Source organism: Drosophila novamexicana, unplaced genomic scaffold (assembly GCF_003285875.2).
Source record: "Drosophila novamexicana strain 15010-1031.04,08,12 unplaced genomic scaffold, DnovRS2.1 tig00000770-arrow-pilon, whole genome shotgun sequence".
Taxonomy (NCBI): Eukaryota; Metazoa; Arthropoda; class Insecta; order Diptera; family Drosophilidae; genus Drosophila; species Drosophila novamexicana.
The window spans coordinates 3,031,035-3,052,408 of NW_020824821.1; the positions used below are offsets into that span (position 1 = coordinate 3,031,035).

Genomic DNA, 21,374 nt, shown 5'->3' on the forward strand with positions numbered 1-21,374 from the left:
CAGCTGCATCATCCACACATTTTTTTTGCCTAGCTACAGGAATCACTCGGGTTATGCCTACGAAAACTGGAAACTTGGATTTTAGCGATTATGTCGATTATTTAATTTATTGAAAAATATTGCCATCGGTTACTTCCCAGATCCATGCAGGCTGCCATATTTTTAGCTATATCTTAACAATTGCTTGCTATCGAAGAGATTCTTCAAGATTTTCAAAACATAGCAACCTGTGGCTGACAGTTTCGGATACAACACTTTTGAGTTTTTTGGGAATATTAGTTATTATCCAGTAAGCAGACATTTCGGAACTCATCTAAAAATTTAAGTGCATGTACCTTCAAATTGGCAACTAGGTTATAAAATTAGTTAAGTCTCAGAATTATTAAGAATGGCATATCGTTTAGTTACCGGAAGCTCTTCAGTACGTGGACTCATGAAGTCGATGCCAAAGGTGCAATATTGCTGGTGAACGAATATTTATTCGATTAAATGTTATATATATTTATATTTTAGATAAATTGCAATAAACGTGGTTCAATTCGGCATAGCTCCGTATTTGCGGGTAAGTTCTGTTAAAACTATCTAGATATATGTGTTGGACCTTCAATCCGGATCGTTTGTAGAACCACCTGTGCCCTGGTTGGAGAAGCCGAGTGTTGTGTTCTCAAGCGGTGCTTTAAAACATCACTGGGGGGTAAGTCTGAATTGATTTTTTAAAATTCGGTTATGAAAATGCTTTACAGTTTTTAACTGTAGCAATTGCAAGCAGCTTTTAATAATAAAGAAAAACTGAGGTTAGAGTTTTGAAGGGATTCGCGCTAATTCACTCGACTGGGTGCGTTTTTTTTCACAGGACTGGGAAATTTGGCTTGAGCATAGCGGATGGTACCAGTTTGTATTATAAAAACGTAGTTTTTGTGTTTTCTATCGTATTTACGCCTATATTACGATTTCTACCAAATACTTTAAATAGCTGTTCTATACAAATTAGAAATTTACACATTTAGATAAGAGTATTTTAAAAAAGTGTATTCGAAAAATGAAAGTCTTGCTAAAGTTTTTCTAAGAAATCAAAATCATATAGCTGTTTCTCTATGCAAAACTAACTAATTACAAATACGGATACGAAATTTGATAAAAAAAACTAAAAAAAATATTTACTGTGTGTTACGTAAATCTTGTGTTGAAGCAAATGCAAGAAAATAATTTAAGACTACAATAATATATATATATATATATATATATATATATATATATATATATATATTTTATGTGAAACATTTATTGGGTTATATGTATGTATATATGAATTTGTATATATATATATATATTATATTAATTATTCATATAATTACTATTACGCTCTGACAATTAGATGAGTTTTTGGGTTATTGTGTTTTTTAAAAGTATTTCTTGTACGTAACTAAATACCAAATTGTGTATGTGTGTGTGTGTGTGTGTGTGCATACTAATTTGGCGCTAATCAACACTATTTCTAAGTATACTTTATATATATTTATATACTTTGTATTAATTAATATGTGTTTATTTCATAAGAAGCTCAAAGTTAAATAACTTTGGAAACAGCATTTAAAGAAGTTCTGTACTTAGTATTCAGTAATTATTATATAACAGTTTGCGCATTTTTTACTGCATATATAGAATATATAATTTTGTATGGTAATTTTTGGTTAAGTACAACTTGCAACACAAACTACGCTTTATTTTTTTCCAAAGTAACTAAACACCACACACACTTACAAATTTGTATGCTTTACGTATATGTATGTGTATGTATACAGCGGTACTTAGTTTAATCATGTGCGGGCGTTAGCAATAAATTGGTTCATTATTCAACACTGCACTTAATATCTAATGTTAGCTTTTATTTGGAATTTCTTGTAGCTTGTATGCTTCTTGAATGCTCTGAATACTCATGCATACGTTCTTTTAAAATATATGTATATAGGCATATACATATGCATACATATGTTGTTCTTGATGCTGTTATTGATGTACTCCCAAAAGTGCATTGTCCACATAAGTAGTTGCTTTTATAACTTGTTTATAGCAACCACTTCTTCGCATTCTTAGCGATATATCGTGATATTTCAAAATCCAGAAACAGTTTTCTACTTTGAACCAGTTTTGCTAGCGACATGCACTTTGCTTTGGAATTGTAGAATGTTCAAAAGTGTGTTAAGAGGTTTTGTTTAGTTATATACAAATTAAATTAAATCTAAACAAATGTTACAGTATTAATTTCAAAAATAAACATAAAATATACTAAAAAGAATACTATAAAGCGTGTTTAGAAATGTTTTACGGAGAGCAGAAAGTTAAAGAAAATGTAAAAAGTAAGGCTTTGAGCTACGAAGGATATATGTATGTAGAAATTGGATGTGGCAATCATTTGAAGTACAATATTACATGACGAGAAACGAGCGTACATTATACGTATAGTACACTGTATAATACAAAGTCTAATATGACGGTGGTTTCTAATTCAACTATCAGCTAATTAATTAACTATTTTAATAATAATTATTATGCAGTTAATAATTTACGCTTACGTTCTACACACTTCTTGAGTTGATACATAAATATATATATATATGTATATAGAATACATAATTATGTAGATACATTGTTTATTGTGTGCATTTTACAGCAAAAAACGCGTGCAGACTAATTACGACAAAGTACATATATTACTTGAATTATTTTATAAATATTTGTTTTGTTTTTCCATTTTTTTTTTTAAATCAAATGCAAATTTTGTTTATTTATGAATTTTCTTTGTGTTTTTTTGGTTACACTTTTATCATTTATTTCGTTTTCAAATATTGACATTTTTGTTTTTCAGCATTATTTTGAGGGGTGTTTTGTTTTTTGTTGTAGCTAAGAGTAAATACAGAGTACAATTTCCATTTTGTATATATAGAAAGAGTTATATATGGGTTGTCTAAACATTCGCTACAAGTATAGAGCGACATACAGAGAGCGACAGGATTGTTGTTTTGTATATAGATTTATCCTGTCTTACGCTATATATAATAAATAAATAATAATAATTGTTTAAACATTACCAAATTTCATATATGTTGGCTGCAAATTGTTACAGTAAATACATTTAATAAATATGTATATATGATAGCATATGCCAAATATTTAGAGCATATATTTTCATATATGTATTTGTCGAAAACTAAGGTCAATTCAACTGGTTTTAATATACTTATACATGGGTTGTTGCTTACGGCCTAGAAGATATACGTGACAACTTAGCACTAGAACTTTAATTCTTTATTTTATATTTGTTTTTCTTCTTTCTTTTTTAATATAATGCACTTGCTTATCGTTTATTAGTTTTAGGTTCATTTTGAGAAACAAATGTACAACAGTTAGTAAGTTTTTCTTCTGTTTCATTATTCTTTTCCCTGAACTAATCAGAGGATTGTAAACCATATACCAAATTATATTTCATTTCAACTATGGTCAAACTATGGTTCAAAGATTCAAATTTTGGGAGCTTGTCAACAAAGTTTAATCCAACACGATTTTGTTTACTTCATTCATTTAAAATTCCTCGTTGCAAAAATTGTACTGATAATTACGTCTAACAAGTTCTTCAAATATGTAAATACCATCAGCTGTAGCTCTAAGAGCTCACACTCAATCTCTCTTATATAGTTTCGTTAGCTCGCTTTCAAGATTAAAGTAAAGCCCAAATAGTTACAGACATCAAATACACTAACAAAAGTGGATAATACAGTTTTTTTTATATACTATATGGTAAGCAAAAAACTGAATGGGGCCAAACTACTTTTAAATTAAAATTTAAACTGAATTGGGGATTTTGCTGTTGCAAGTTCTTTTTGTCATGTCAATTAGTTACTGGAAGACGAGTCTAAGTTATATGTATATATACATTTTTTTTGGTTTTATTTTTTTATCCATTAAGAAGAAATTTTTGTGGCTTTACTCACCTTTTAGTCGGGGCATACTAGTTCGTAGCGCTCATTCAAAAAGAAATCTGCTGATTTAATGTCATTATTTTGAAATACATAATAGATGAACTTGGTGTTGAATTCGTTCGTTTCGTCTTATTTATAGGCAAGAGTACCGTTATGTTTGCCTCTTACAACTGCCCAAAATATAGTAAATTGATATGTGACGAGCTCTTAAAAGATGTATGTTCCTTGTTTATATAAGAAAACGTTTTTCTCTATTGTTTTTTTTTTTTTTTTAACATACATTTGGAAATATTTTCGTTTTTGTTTTTAGGTATATTCATTTTGCTTAACACTTATATTTACTTTGTTTTATATAGTTCTTATATTATTTGTTCTTTGATTTTGTGTCACTTTTTGAAATAAGCATAAATAGCGTTTTATTTCGAGATTTAAATATAATATATATATTTTTTTTTTATATATAGCAATTGATAAATAGATAGCATTTTTCAAATGGCATTCGCACATATGTGAATGGTATATAAGAGCAAATATACTCAGCTGCATTGCTTTTAAATTATTCAACATGTTTAAGACTTAAATCTTAAGCTTAAAATTAAATTTATTTTCATGTCATTTTGCAATATGTTATATGTTATATTTGAATGCTTTTATTCTTAGATACTTTTTTAATAATTTTTAAATGATAGTTGAATTTTATATTTTCCCAGGAAAATAATTGCTTTCATGCTTTATTGTTTACGTTTTTTGTTTAGTTTGTGTTTATAAATCGTTTTTTCTTGTTTATACTTACTTAATTAGTAGAAAGAGTATTGATTTGTGGCTATGCACATCAATTGACTAGCTTGAATTTGTTGTGTGTGTGTGTATGTTTGCATGTGTATGTGTATATAGTTTATTAACAAATTATAACAAGGCAAAAAACAATACACAAGAAGCCAAATAAATGACCAACTAAATTCTAGAGTCGTGAGATTTGTAACTAAATTTGTTTAATTTTGTTATTTGGTATTCTATATATGGTTTTAATCACCTGATTTCTGATCGAATTTCGCTAAGATATTTTTGGTTGGTCCTCATTAGTCACTCGAAAACAACTGCGATTGGGTTCTATACACAATCTTCACTAAAGCATATCAAAAATCGAAAGACTTTCGTTTCCATTGAAGAGATTTTGCTTCGAAGAAAACAAGACACTTTTCCATCTGTAAAATTATTACTGTCGTAACACTGCTTCAAAGTGATATGCGTTTTGTTAGCCTCAGAACAACAGTTCAGCCTAGGGTTATGAAATGCTTTCTTGTATCTCCATTTTGAAGTTCCGCTTAGTAATAATTTTGACACAATTTGAGACGCTGTCTTATATATATAATAGATATATACATATAATATATTTAAAGTTATGATTTTTGGTTTTTTGGTTTCTCTAATTGAATATATCACGGTCTTGCTAAATATCGCTGTATGCATGTAAATATCTATAAAGTTGTCACTCGACTTTAGTTCTATATATGTATATACGCTTCTTCTTGTTGTATACCGAGTATATTGAGAGAACATATCAACATTATCCAACTAGATAATATATATAGTACAATAGCTAAAATCCGATTGACTATCGTTAAGAGTTCTGTTGTTTTTTTTTTGATATATTTTGTTTTTTTTTTTTTTTTAGGTAATTTGGTTTACGAATACTGACACTTGAATGCTCTGAAACACAGTTGATCTTATTGTCATATGATGTATGCATGTATGTATATATAATGCCATCTAAATGGGGGAAATTTGTTTGTTTTTGTAGTATACTGTGAGAAGATGATATGGATTGCAAATTGGTTCACTTGCATTCTCGTTAAGTTTTGTATATATATTTATATATTGAGTATATAGTTTGTATATAGAATTATACGCAATTGACTACTTGAACATGTTCCATCATGCTTTTTTTATATATAAATATAAATATGTATGTTCTATATAGCTAAAAATGTACGTAGAACTTTGTAATTTTAACCTACAAGTACGAAAAAAATACAACTAATTTATAGTGGTATATGTGTGTGTGTGAGTGTAAGTTTATGTGGTCATATATTACAGCAATTTGGTCGCATAAACGACGATATTTTTGGTTTGGTTCGTATTTTTGATGAGATAGAAAACTGTCGCTACCACAAAATGAATAAGAGATATTTAATTCAAAAACTGAACAATTCAATTATTATGGTTTTTGGCTTCATGTTTTTTTTTTTGTCAAAAATTATATGTATATGTATATATTTACTGATATATATAAAGAGCGCTATATATGTTGTGTTACTAAGCAAAATTCGCAAGCTACTACTTGGGATTACATACTATTTCTTTTCATATCAAAACATTTTTTTTTTTTGTTGAAAAAATTATTTGAATTGAGTTATTTTTTTAGACTGTTGCTACCAAGTACAAAACTCATTTTTGGCGATTTTTATCACTTTGAATGTTCGAACTATTACACTGTTAAGAACGTGGAAAATGTTTTGGAAGCATAAAATTAGCTAAATGTATGAAGACGACATGTAGATATAAGAGTATATAAATAAAAGTTAATAAAAAAACAGCTGAAAGCATTTCCAACAAAAATTCGACTACGAAATACGTGTGCAAGGGCTGTAATATATTCGATCTTATGAGAGCATATAATTAACTAAGTCTAAAGCATTATTTGACTTCTTGCGCTAAAAATAAATCGAAGTAATATAAAAATATTTAATATTTATTCAAATTATATATAATAAATAAATGGTATATATATTATATTTATATATAGATATAACAATGAGTTCTTGTTTAAAAAAATAGGCTTGTTCGTTTACGCAAAGTGTAGGCCATGGCTAAGCATACAAACTGTCAGGGCTAGAACTTAAACTGTATTTAAATGCTGAGATCTAGGCAATATTTCTTTGTATTTTTGTTTTTGCGTGGGTTTAATGGGTTTGTTTTCAAAATATATTATTGATAAGTACTTGCTTTGAATGGCACTAAATAGCTTTTTTTGGAATGTGTGTTAAGTTCTTAAGCATAAATAATAAATTAAATAAATTAAGGGGAATATATTACTAAATTAGTTGTGTAAATTCTGTTTATATATATGTGTGTGTGTGTGTGTTTGTGTTTGTGTCTACTAAATGGAGCATTACGAGTCTAAAATTCAGCCCAGCAAAATAGTGTATACAAATTATCTTTGGTATAAGAAATATGAGACGACACATGGGTTGTGGGGGGAAAGGCAAGGGTTTCTTGGGATGCTGTACAAAGACAAATACTGGGTATACTAAATAAAATACAATCAAATATATAAATGCCCAAAATATATATGTATATACTCACCTCTAAAATGCAGCTAATGCAGACACACATAGATATATTTAAGTACAAAAAAGAAACAGGAACACAAAATAATAAAAAATCTCCCCACCTGGTGTCACAAGATCTACACACAATGTTGATATAATTTAAGAAGGGTAGAAGGGAGAAGAGCACAACATTTACGAAAGTTCAACAAAATATCAGTAAAAATTACATAATTATATATAAATTGATTAAATATATACACAATCTAGTAAATAATAATAATAATAAAACAACACAAATTCTCTTTTCTTCTTTCCTTGCTTGTTTTATTAGCAACGCTTTTTGTTTTTGTTGTTGTAAACCAGTTTTATTAAACACAAAAATTACTTCAAAATGTTTGTTTTATAATTATGTTGGTGTGTGTGTGTGTGGTGTACACATACATATAAACTATATATACATACGCAAATAATTACTTTCAAATGATAACTAAGTAAATTAATTAATTAAAACTAAAGTTGAAACATGCAAGCGAATCAAATGTTTTAATTAATGTTTAAAGAGTACACAACGGCACGCTGCCTGTTTTTTGTTTTTGTTTATAACTATTTTATAATGAAGTGTTTGTGTGGCATAATGTAGTGTAGTGTAATGTATTTTCTCTTTAATGCGAAACTCAGATGCAAATGCTACAACTAAACAATTACAAATTATAATTAAGAGGGGTTTTCTTTTTTGTTTTTGTTTTCATTAATACAATAACTACTTTTTTAAACTATTTATTAAGTAATGCGCATGAGTAGAAAAAATTAAAAAAATAATATTAAGTTAAAGCAAATTACAATAAAAATAAAATAAAATAAAGTGAAATGTAAGAGTTTAGTAAAATGTTGAGAACTGGATTCGAGCACAAAGCACAAAGTAGATTTTTTCCAGGCTTAGTACGCTGCTTGAGCATTTTGTTGGGGCTTAAATACATTTGTATGGGGAGAACAAACCGATCTAAATTAAATTTTTAGGGCGTGTAGATATAAAGAATGAATGATATAATAAATGTAAGAGATATATAAAGTATATAGAGTCTGTGGTCTCTAGCATGTATTACACAGTACAACAAAGTTGAGGAGGTAAAATTCAGCTTTTTAACAATTTTATTATGAAGTACAGAAGTAGACTGTGGCACAAATGTGTGTATGTGTGTGTGTACTGCGTGTGTGTGTGGTATTAGTGTGTGTGTGGTTTTAGTGTGTGTGTACTGCGTGTGTGTGTACTGCGTGTGTGTGTACTGCGTGTGTGTGTGGTTTTAGTGTGTGTGATGCTTGTTAGGTTGTCTTGTCTCTGTCTCTGCCTAACTACTATGATGGGTGAATTAAATTCGAGCTCAAAAAAACTAAATAACTAAATTATGTTGTCGTTTAATGTATGTTAATTTCTTCTTTCCTCATTTTGTTTGTTTGCTTTCTTTCAGTTTGATTTTAGTTTTATATGTTTACAGTTATTTAAATGTTTAATATTTATTATACAATTATATATATATATTTTTTTTTTGTTTAATATTTTATAATACGATGCTTGAGCAAAATGTTCGTTAGTTCTTTTTTCTTTACTCGCTTTTCCTTTGCTTTGTTCAGTGAGCTCTTCTTTTATATATATATATATATATATATATATATATATATATATAATTTAGTTGATACTTTTATAAATATGTTTTTATGTTATAGAATAGTTTTTCCTTTTTTACGTTTTAGTTATATTTAGTTTTATGCACTAAAAATCATATAAACTGCTACAAATAAACGCAATCACAATCGGTGGTTTTTTTAATTGTTTTTTTTTTTGTGTGTTTTTTTTTTTCGTAATTTTTGGTTTAATTTTTTTTCATTATTTTTTTATAAACTTCTTGTTTTCTTATTTGCTCTGCTTAGTCGCAGCTTTGCCTCGCGGGCTGCTCTTGTTGTTGTTATATTGCTTATCATGTTTATTGTTATTATTATAGAACGCGTTAGGGGCGTGGCTAGAGTCTTAAATATAATACTTAATATGCTGTGAATTACGTGTGCGGGTGTGTGTGTGTGTGTATAGGAGTCTATGAGTGTGTGTGTGTTTGTGGCACTAAGAACTAAGTTAAACCAAAAGGTAAACCAAATTTTGTGGGGTGGTGAGATTTGTATATGTGTGTGTAGAGAGTAGGTGTGTGTGTGTTTGTAAAATTGTATGCAAATTACAAAGAAAGATAAAAAGAATGTGTCAGGGGCAGTTGCGATTCACCGAACTGCTTAGACATACATGCCCATGCCATACATGCTGCTCCAATCGACACCCTGGAAACTGGACATGTCCACATTGGCCAACGCATAATTGGGATAGCCGGCAGCCGGATTGCCAGCTGCAGCTGCAGCCGCAGCAGCTGCTGCATTCAATGGATTGCCGGCGACGAGTGCCGCCTGTTGGGCGGCGGCCAGCGAATGCGCATTGGCGCCCGCTCCGTTTGCCGCATTGGCAGCCAAAGCGGCAGCAGCGGCGGCCGAATGGGCCTGTGAGGCAGCATTGTTGGAGGCAGCGGCTGCGACGGCGGCAGCGGCCGCATTGTGGTGATGATGTTGCTGCTGTTGTTGCTGCTGTTGCTGTTGCTGCTGATGCTGCTGATGATGATGATGCTGCTGATGCAGACCGGCGGCAGCGGCGGCGGCGGCAGCGGCATGTGCATGAGCATTATGCGATTGCTGCTGCTGATGGGCGGCCACGGCGGCATTCTGTGCCTGATGTGCCTGCATCAATGCGGCATTGGCAGTGGCGGCGCTGGCGGGTATGGTGTAGGGTGCATATCTAGAGAGTGGGGGCCGAGATCAAGAGAGTGTGTTTAGTAAAGTGTTTAAATTCAGTTGCTTCCAATTTTGTTGCTCACCTGACGCCGTGCAGCGCTGTCTGCGGATATGTGGCAAGCAGTTTGCCAAAGTTGCTCTGATTAGCGGCCATTGTGGCAGCGGCGGCTGCGTTTTGTACTTGAAATGGATTCTGTGATATGAGCGCCGCCTGCTGTGCGGCTGCTGCAGCCGCTGGCGATTGCAGCAGCTGTGTTGGTGTCTGCAGCATGGCCAATGGATTCATGGCGGCAACGCCAGCGCTTCGTGCGCCCAAAAGCTGACCCGGTGCCGTTGGCAGCTGTACGCCGAGGGTGCCCAGCATGATGCGCTTCTGTAGCAACTGGGCGGCGGGTGTGACAGCCTCTTTGGGTTGCGCCTTCTTGCATTCGACCTTCTTGTTCTTGATGGTATGGAAATGTATCTCACAGACGCGATCCACCACATCCTCATTCTCGAAGGTGACAAAACCAAAGCCGCGATGGCGTTTCGTCTGTTGATCCATTAGCATGACTGTTTCCTCGACGGCGCCAAATTGACTGAAATAGGCTTTCACCTCTTCGGCGGAGGTGTCCTGTGAGACGCCGCCCACAAATATCTTTTTGGTCTTATTGGCCTGGCGTGGTCGATTCTTGGGCGTGGCATGTTTGGGGTCGATCTTCTTGCCGTCCAGTGTATGTATGGGTACCTTCAGCACCTTGTCCACGGTGCAGGGTTCTTGGAATGTGATGAAGCCAAAGCCGCGACTACGCTGTAAGTTGTGACGTGACACAAGAGAGAGAGGGGAGAGCGTGCGAACGAGCGAGCGAGCGAGAGAGAGGGAGAAACACAAAAGAGAGACAGAGTTTAGTAAATGTTAGTCCAAAAATTCTGTGCGTTTCAAATTTGGAGGTTAGAGGCGGCAATTACAAAATACGTATATAAATTTGTTGTATATATATATATGTATATATGTATATATAAATCTAAATTTGCAAGTGATCAGCTAATTGCAAGTTAATTATTTGTAAATGTCCTACGTAACGTTAGCAAGACTTTAACAAATTCAAAAATCAATTCATCAACAGTTCGAAACAGTTGATGCCACCAATTAAAAAAACTCAACTAAAAAATAAATATAAAATGTTTAAACTCAAATTAAAGTACTTTTTCCAAATTAGTTAACCGATGGTACATATAGTTTGCATGTTTTTCGGAGATTTGCATTGAGTAAATTTTGCGTACTATAACCTTCTACGCGAAGCTGTGCTACTCAAACGCATAAATATTCATATGTTCGCGTGTGAGTATTACGTATACTCTTTCAGGTATACTACGCAAAAGTACTCGATACACTTCTCCAATGTCCTAACGTAGGCGTCGCCTCTTGTATTAAGAAATCACGACAACAAAGTAACAACAAATTTGTCGGAAGTTAAACACACATTTAAATTACGTAAAATTATGCTCAGCTATTTACTAAAACTTGGACTAAATACTTTTCAGATTTGAACAATAGTTATTTAGTTTTTCCATCAATGACAAGCCCGCTCTAAGTATATACACAAATATATATATCGAATATTAACAAAATTATTATTATCATTTTTTTTCCACCTCTTCACTTTTCCAAATAATATTTAACAATAATACAAAGATTACATATATGAGGCTTTATATATAGCTATATAACTATATATAGCTTGTGATAGTAAGTTCTTAAAATGCAGCATATAGATAGTCAGTTAGATAGAGAGAAGAAAGAGTGTAATAAACGGATCAAACGCATTTACTAGGCCATTACGAATATAGAGAGGATACTCATGTGATGAATCATTATAGATACTTCCTAAGTACAATATTAACGAAAAGCTTTTGGGCTTTTTCCATACAATTGCTTGTTAGTTTACAAAGAAACGTACGTTCTTAAAGATTAATATTATTATTACTATACATATTTTTTTCTTTACAAAACATGAGTTGGATGTGTAAATAAATTGCTTATAGCTACGTTTTTATCATCTTTACAGTCTGGTACAAATACAATTTGGTATACAAAAATTGACTTAAGCCTAAGGCGATTGTTTTATAACCTTGCAGAGGCCTATCTATGGGCTAAAAATCTAACTTATGAAGCAGCTGAAATATAGCCAAGTCTATATATTTTGGTTTGAATGGGGGAGATCATAAAAATGTTAAATATATGAAACTTTTACATAATATTTATATTCTATTCACCTTAAATTATGAATATAATTCTTTGCTTTCTGATAATATTTATCTACAACTAATTTGTTGGGTTATATGACAGAAATCTACATCTAAATAAAGTAATATATCTGCAAGGACATATTTACCTCGGCGTGCCGAAGTTGTTTATTTTTGTACAAATTGTTTAAATGATAACTACTTATGATATATGTAGTACCTCCCGCACAACAAGGCCTGCTAAGAAGGCCAACCAATTGTTGATGTAGCTCAAATAAATTCATCTATATCACATAATCTAGGCGTGTTTATAATAGTATAATAATTGGTAAGATTTAAAGGCTGACGACTTCTTAAATGAATTTTAAGAAAACAAATATCTATGTAGTATATATAAAACGGGATTTAAAACTCGGGGCAGTAGCATTTCAAACTCTGATTAAGTACAAACAAATATTAAAATATTTATTTAACTAAATTTGAAATTCCCATAAATGGACCTACTAAAATTAAATATTTTTCTTTTGTCATTTCTTGTAGCTGCACTTAAAAACCAACAAGAAAAAATCAATAATTATAGAATATTTTTGGTGTATATATAGTATAGTAATAAACTACAGAACTAACACAGGAAATAGTAAAATAAATAGGCCAAGAAATAAATAAAGCAAAAATTAAACACAAAAAAAAGATAACTTAATAGTACTCAATACTGGTATAATACTAGGCTAGAGCTAGGTTCTTTTTAAGGTTTTTTTGATATGTGAAGTATCTATAAGATACAAAGCAAAACCAGGTTGTGTATCACATCTTATTGCTAGAGGGAAGTTTCGAAATTTGTTTTCATTATAATGTATTTAAGGGGTATATGAAAATATTGCTGCAGCTAGATTTCTTCTATATCTAAGTAGTATGTAAAATACTCATAGTTTTAAGGCGGTTCTTTTTTAGTCGCTGTTTTTTTTTTTTGGGGTGAGAAACGCTAAGAATAACCAAGTACACAACACGAGTACGAGTACGATTACATTTAATTAGATTACGGTTATACTATAATTATGTTTCAATATTATAATATTAAGTTTTGCTCAGAATTTTACGAGAGATACGAGAGAAAGAGAGAGAGAGAGAGAGTACGATGCGCCAGCTGGATATTACGCTAAACGTGTTTTTATACAGTTAAATAATTATTTTGTTGGGCGTTCTTTTTTTATTTTTGGGATGGGATTTGAGCATGTACCTAAGACATCGTTAACGAGATTTGATCTGCGCTTCCTCTTATTTTGTGCGGGGTGGGGGGAAATGATGCCTCCGGCGCAACAGATGCGCACGCGTCAAAGTTCCAGTTCCGAATTTTTGGTTCGCCAGTTGCTGCTGGTTCTCTCCACAATTTGTTCACTTTTCAAGTATATATGTATATATGTTTGTTTGTTCATTTGAATTAAATATGTTTATATTTTAGATACATTTTTCTTATGCTCTTTCATATAGTCGACTACATATGTATACACTAGCTAAGACTTTTGTTCCTATACTTAAAAACTAGTTGTACTTGGATATTGGTTCACCTATAAGCAGGACACATCACATCACACACTCACACAACACATACGCAACGTGCACACAAAAACAAACACACACACAGACAGGGACAGTGTGTGCGAGTGACAGAGCAGTTGGTAAACCAGTTTTCTTTTTTCTTTTGTTTCTTGAAGCACAACAAAAGGTGTACCTTATGTTTGTGTGTGTGTGTGACTGTAGTTTTTGTAAAGTATATAAAAGGGCACATTGTTTGTTTGCGTTTCTCTCGACTATCTGCTGCAAGGACAACCCCCGTTAGGATCGGCTGCTTTTGCGAATAAACAGTTCCAGTTCCAGATCGAGTTTGAGTTCAAGTTGCCCTCCAAGTTGTTGCCGCAATTGCGCAATTGCGCGCACCAGGCCAAACTACCCTAATGCTACAAGGCTCGCGTTGCCATTGTCCTGTGCCGCATCATAAAAAAGGGGGCATAAACAGCTGCGCGCACAGGACTCGTGAACGGCAGCTGCTATTTTTAATGGCCTAACAAAGCGCGAGCGCGCGCTCTGTCCGTTGCAATTGGCAGGCACAACACAATAACAGTATTTGTATGCATATGTGTATATGTGCATGTATTTGAGTTAATTGTGCGCTTATCAAGCGGACAAATTGTTTAATACGCATGCTAAAAATACAATTTCCGCCGAGACTGGACTGTGTTTCTTATGCCAGGATGCGACTGTGGAAATTGCTTAAACTGCTTTAAGCTAAGCTATGCAGGGCAATAATGTTATAAGCAGTTACAGTAGACTCCAGCAAATTAGAGCCACTTAATTAATTGATTGAAACATTTTTCACTATATTTTCACTAGAATATTCTGTCGAATGAATTTAGATGCTAGTGTGAAAAATGATTTCTCAAATTATTGCCCTCATTATCTTTACTAATTTCTAGATTTGAAGTATTCAACCTTTTTTTAACGGAATACTAGTCAGTTTATTTAAAGATTCTAGTGTGAAACCTGATTTGGCGATATAATATGCCCTGATGTGTTGTTGTCTCTTCTTTCTTGTTGCCTGGTGGTCGTGTTTTGTGTCTTTTGTTTGGCACGTAGCGAAAAACTGTAATTCTAAACCAGACAGAAACCAATAAATAATGTGAAAGATGCAAAAATAAAGAGACAGGGGAAGGGGAAGGCCACAGACAAAGGGCCCAAGAAAGAGACGCGACTGTAGTAAATCACACATTATCATTGTTGTGGTTGTTGTTCTGCTACTGCAAACGGCCAAGCAGCTGCAGCTGCGCGCAGTGACACGCCGAAAAACAAGGTGCGAAAAGGAGATAAGAGCGGGAGAGCGTGAGAGCGCACGCGAACAAACGAAACGGAACGACGCGTAGCTGTAAAATCTGGTAAATCTGCACAGAGAGCAAACCAAGAAACGCAAACAAACAACAGAAAAGCAAAAATTAGAAGTAAAAACCCCCATAGAGAGAGCAATAGTGAGAGAGAGACGGAGAGAGGAAGAAATTGAAATAGCAAAATTGCCATATACATAGTTGACTAAAATACTAGGCATAGACTACATGTGGCTTACCTGGGTGACCGGATCCTTCATAATGAGCACATCTGTAACGGTGCCAAACATGTTGAAATATTCCTTTAACTTCTCTGAGGATGTCTGCCAGCTGAGGCCGCCGACAAATAGTTTGCCGGGTGCGGGATCTGAGAGGCTGCCACCGCTATTGCTAGGAGTGGAGCGGCCCGAGGAGCTGCTCTTGATGCTCAAATTGGCACCGCTGCCATTTTGTGCAGCGGCTCCATTCACATTCTCCACCTTCAGAAGCGCCAAGGCGGCCTGTTGAGCCGCCTGCTGTTGTTGTTGTTGCTGTTGTGCAGTCGCCTGCTGTTGGTTGCCATTGGTCTGTGCGTTGGCCTGATCCTGTCCACCAGTGGGCTGCTGTTGGGTCTGCCCGACGGCGGCGGCAGCAGCGCTTTGTTGCTGTGTTTGTTGCACCTGAACCTGTGCCTGTGCCTGGGCCTGGGCCTGTGCTTGGGCAGCTGCAGCGCTCTTGAGCACCGCAGCTGTGGTCAATGTACCGTTGATGGCAGCCACGTTGCTGTTGGCTATGGAGGCGACCAGCGCATTGTGCAGATCGCGATTGTGATGCGGATCAATTAGACCGGCAGCGGCAGCGGCTGCTGCGGCGGCAGCATTGTCAATCGGATTGCTGTGGGCGGTAAAAAAATATTTGTCAGCTGCACTCAATAAATCCTTGTGCGGCGACTGTGACTGCGACTGCGGCAAAGGCAGCGCTTGCGGCAACGACAGCGGCAGCGGCGGCGGCGGCTGATGGTGCATCATGGTAGCGCCCTCCTTCAGAGCGTGCATTTCCTGCTTAAGCTGAATTTTGAAGGCCGTTTGAGTGCAGCGCAAGAAACGAAATTTCTCTTTTAATTGCTCTTGATTTTGATGTTGATTTTGATTTAAATATTGATTTGTTTTTGCTTTCGTGGCTTTTCTTTGTAATATTTTTGACGTTTCGCGTTTTTTTTTTTTGTTTTTCTGTTACGTTTCTCTAACTTGTGTCTGTTTCTTTGGGTTTTTCCTTTTTCGCGTTTTGTTTTTGTTGCCAATGGCAATGGGCGGTGCTTAGCTATACTTTTGCTTAGTTATTTGAATTCAACAAGCACATAAATTAATTCAAATGTCCACACGGCACGAATAGCGAATAAATCCAACGAAAAATTTAATAGCAGCAAAAGTAACCATATAACTAAACGTATATCGTGTATTTATATATTCTATTATGCGTTATTTTATGCGTTTGCCAATTTTACTAAACGTCTGCGCCGCGCGAGTGTAGAATTCTGAATGCGTCGCAGGATGTGTGCGAGCGCTTGAATTTATTTTATTTGTAAGTCAACGAATAAGCGTGCGCAGCGGCATTCGAAAATAAAATACACACACACATACGCACTAACGAGACCGAAGGAGAGACGGAGAGAGAGAGAGGCAGAGAGCGATGCGGCAGAGAATCTGTCTAAAGCAAAGACAGCTGTCATTTATTGCGCCTGGGGTTGCTCTACACACTGCGCACGCTATCGGAGGGTTGTCAGGTAGGCAGGCAGTACCTTGCTCGTTACGGCGCAGTGTTGCAAAGTTGTCGCACAGGTGTCAGTGTTGTTAAGTGTTCGCGTTAAATGAGTTGATTGCTGCTGAGTATTTTTTAAATGCTTGAAAGCACTTGAAATGATTTCAAAACAAATTAACTAAAGAATGACTGGGAAAGAGAAAGAAACAGTGTAAAAGATACAGCGATAAATGAATTGTGCCCTTAATATACCTTTATATATATATATATATAACTTTTGAGAAGATCTTAAACTTAGCATAGCTTTATTGTTTCTTAATTTGTTATCTATAGACCCATAACATTATAACTAATATAATAAATGTTTTTCCGCCGTTCTTCTTTTACAGGCATTACCACTGATATTTTTTAGTACAATTGGCTTTACTATAGAATGTCTTTACCTCATACGCCTGGCAGTGACCCGCGATGATGTGTGGTTCACAAAAAACCCTGCTGCATGTGAATATGTTGAGACGCGTCAGGGTTATAAGGTGCCCGTACGCAAGGTAAGCAACAATATAGCTAAATCAAATTTGATTTTTCCTAGCTATTGTATTCGTCATGCATCTTTGCAGGTTTTTGTATTTAATCAGAAATACGAGAATCCTCCTGGGCTAGTAAATGCTTTACAAGGTGATGTCAATGGACCACCGTGTAAGTATTAAATTTTTTAATTTAATTAAAATTTTCAGCGCTTCCAGCATAAAACATAGTACGGGGTATCCCCACTGCCAACTGAGGGCATAATTTTTTATGCTTTCAGCTTGGTTAGCTTTGCTTTTATTTAACTAAGTGATTCACTTTGTCGACCTGGAGGCGTTGAAAATCGTACATTAACGAGCATTTTCGATTGAAATTTAATGCATATTTGGAAAATTTGTCTTCCAGGCGACACTTGTGAGAAAGAAGAGAAAAAGAAAGGAGTTAGCGGCAAAGTATTGGCCGCCCATGGAGCTTTGGGTATTGGCATTTTAGGCATGCTGGTAGCTTTTTAGCCATTTGCAGAGAAATTAGCGTTATGTGACGACTCCCGTTCCCTTAACTAATTAAATAAGCATTTTGTGGGTACATCATTTACAGGCGAAGACGACAAGAAAAATAAAAAGACCAAGAAATAGTTTACCATTAGCCGTGAATGCAAAATGTTTGAATGGGATGCTACGAGTGGAGCATATTTTGGGAGTAGTGCTAGTCCACGCTCGAGAGCACAATGCACACGACTCTTATTCGGGCTTAGATGATGTACTATAATTGGATGAAAATTCACTTTGCAATATATATATACCAATTTTAGAAAAACAATGTTTTTCTTGGAACAAGTTTAAAGCAATAAAAATATTGAATTTTATTTCTTTTGTTTTTGTTTAAGTTGCAACAGAGGATTGGCAAGATAAATACAATTTGAGAAGTTCTTTTGGGCACAGAAACCACAAAACAGGAAATAGTCTGAGCAAAGTTGCTCAACCTAGCATGGGTATAAGAAGCACTGTTTATTAACGGTAGTATTGGAAGCAGTGCAAAAGTAAGCAGTCGAGACTGAAGCAAATCAACGCCGCAACAAGCAGTGCAAAAGCAGTCCACAATTTAAATTCAAATTATTTCAGTTAAGAATTGCTGCGCGCGCAGCGTCCAGACGGGTTACTGCGCGTTACTTGGCTGCGAATTGCTGCTGTACTTGCTTGCTGTGCCATCAACTGTCTGGCACTTGCTTCCAATGCAGCTGCGCAGTGCCCACGCACAGCACCCACACACAAAATAGAAACGACACAACACAAAAATATCCCTAACATTTCTATGGCTAGGACAATTTTCAAATTTGGACTCTACATGCAAGAACGGTGCTTTGGTTGTGTGAATGCGTATGTGTGTGTGTGAGTTAATCAAAAACAAATCGAGGCAGCGACGCTGGCAGCGCAGGACAAATGCGTTATGTGCGCGTTATTGATTTTTAAAGACGCACACATACACACACATCGAACCGATAGCCAGAAATAGGAAATAACGCCAAAGGATATTATATTTATTAAAATATATTGCAAAATAATTTAATAAGGCAGCGTCAGGGGCAGCAGCTGCTGCATACAATTTTGGCAAAGTCCCGTATGTATGTATGTCCTGTCGGTGGTCGGTGGTTATTGAACTTGGGGGATTTTTTTTGACAATGGGCGTGTCGCGCGCACATTGGCAGACGGTAGGCGTTAGGCGACGCGCATTTCTTTGGCCGCTCTGCTACTGACCTAGAAAATGTGTTTGTTATTAAAATATTAATGGGACGCAGGCATTGGGCATTGGGAGGCGGTACGCAGTCGGGACGACGCCGCAGCATATCAGGTGACTGTAAGCGGGCACTACAAATAGATTTGTTTCCAGTCTGATGACATCAGCAACGGGCGGCGACTAAGATTCTAATTCGATTAGGCGCACTTACAAGTGCCGCCAGACCTGCCCCCTCCACCCATGCAGGCAACACACCTAAATAAACATTTTAATTGCGGCAAATAAACAGCACGCTGAGCCGTTTAAGTGCCGCATGAAAATGCTAACGCACATAAATCATAAAGTTCAATAGGGCTCAGAAGAAATGGCAAGCGAAGCGCAGTTTTAATCATGCATTGAAAATTCGCTCGGATGGCACAGCGAAATTCAGTTAGGAGGAAAACATATTTCCATTTTGCCGGCAAACAAACAAGCAACTGAAGCAGCAGCAGCAAGAACAAGAATCATCAGGAAATGGAAATGACAAGTTGTTCCCTGCGGGCGCACCACGCTGCGTATGCGTTATGTTATCTTACGTTCTGTTCAGTTCGGTTATTTATTTATTTTATATGAACAATGTGTGCAAAACTATACAGACCAAAAAAAAAAAAATGTGCGACAGCTTTATCAAAAGTATATTGCAATTGTGTATTAGTAGCAATAAGCAGTAAGAGACACACTTCGTGAGAGAGAGAGAGAGGAAGAGAGTAGAGAGAGAGAAACAGTGGGTTGTCTGATTGTCTGTCAGCCATTGTTTGATTATGGCCAAAACTTGGCACAGATTGGCAACATTTTGTGTTGTATTTAAAAATAAATTATGAAATTTACTTTGCAATTTATTGAACGAAATGCCAAATTCTGTGTAATATTGCGACTAATAATGGCATCATATATTGTAGTATATAGTCCAAAATATTTTAAAAATATTTTAAGACTGCAGTCAATCAAGACTGCACCCAAGAATATATTATAATTTAAAATAAATTATATAATACATATGTATTATATATTATCTCTATATATAAAACTGTTTGTCCTGACTAACTGACTGATTGGTGATCAACGCACAGCCAAAACCGTAACAGCTAGGAGGCTCAAATTTTTACTGTAGTTACCTTACGTGATGAAGGTACACGTTAAGACGGGGTTTCTGGAAATTCCACCCGCAAGTATGGAAAAATCGCGAAAAACGTTTGTATGAAACTTTTTTTTTACCATCCGATCGACCTCAAACTCAATTTCAGACTTTTCCAAAAATATATTCCTCCTTGGTGGAAATGAAATTCATTAAATTCATTTTCATATGAAAAATTTGAGACGTGTTTCACATTTTTCGCAGAATCAAAGCATCCTGGGTAAATAGTGCAATTCAAAGATTTTTTTGGCGACGTTTTCATTATTTTCTGCTCAGTTTCAAAATACTTTTCAAAGCTTTTTTAGAACATTTATTTTATACGTGCTACGTAGCACGTATAAAATAAATGTTCTAAAAAATATATTATATATTATATATTATATATTATATATTATATATTATATATTATATATTATATATTATATATTATATATTATATATTATATATTATATATTATATATTATATATTATTTTCTTATTTAGTCTGGATTCAAAAACTGTTAAAATATTTTTAACTATATAAAACTATTTTAATGGAGCTTGATTAAAATGGCCACTTCAATAAAATGTTGACCGAACTATTAAATTATATTCATTAAACAACTTTACAATATAGAAAAGAATTTTTCAGTCAGTACCACGGATAAATATAACGTATAATTTTAAGATCGCTTTTGGGTTTTTTATTTTTAAATTTTCGCAATTAATCCCTAATCTAAATATATCCTTTGGAGACAAATGCATCTTAACTCTGTTTGGTATATATCAATTTTGTTCGTCCGATAAACTCCTAAAATCATAATACTCTCGACCCTTAAGCGTCAAACCTTCCCACCAAATAGTTTGATCCACTTTATTCCGTTTGCTGACAGCTCGAATCTGAATACCGATTATCCTGTCACATTACACACCCACGTGGGCTGCAATCAGTTCAGGCCGACAAAATGCAACTGCATTTTAAATAACAACAAA

General features: G+C 34.6%; 2 protein-coding genes across 3 annotated transcripts; one reads left to right on the forward strand and one right to left on the reverse strand.

Annotated features, from left to right (window-relative positions):
- Positions 1-269: 269 nt before the first annotated feature.
- Positions 270-18,338, forward strand: LOC115763632. Of its 2 annotated transcripts, none has more exons than XM_030706260.1 (6): positions 270-451; positions 514-562; positions 624-694; positions 17,358-17,516; positions 17,586-17,664; positions 17,899-18,338. In XM_030706260.1, the coding sequence occupies exons 1-6, from the start codon at positions 389-391 to the stop codon at positions 18,003-18,005; spliced, it is 528 nt and encodes a 175-aa protein (XP_030562120.1). In that variant the 5' UTR covers positions 270-388; the 3' UTR covers positions 18,006-18,338. The 2 variants fall into 2 exon arrangements, with proteins under 2 accessions (XP_030562120.1, XP_030562122.1); XM_030706262.1 differs by having other exon boundaries at positions 271-451; positions 18,091-18,338.
- Positions 9,017-16,385, reverse strand: LOC115763630 (poly(U)-binding-splicing factor PUF60-B). The gene is made up of 3 exons (XM_030706258.1): positions 15,471-16,385; positions 10,216-10,922; positions 9,017-10,136 (listed from the first exon to the last, which is right to left on the reverse strand). Exons 1-3 carry the CDS (start codon positions 16,263-16,265, stop codon positions 9,587-9,589), a joined length of 2,052 nt encoding a protein of 683 aa, XP_030562118.1. The 5' UTR covers positions 16,266-16,385; the 3' UTR covers positions 9,017-9,586.
- Positions 18,339-21,374: the final 3,036 nt, after the last annotated feature.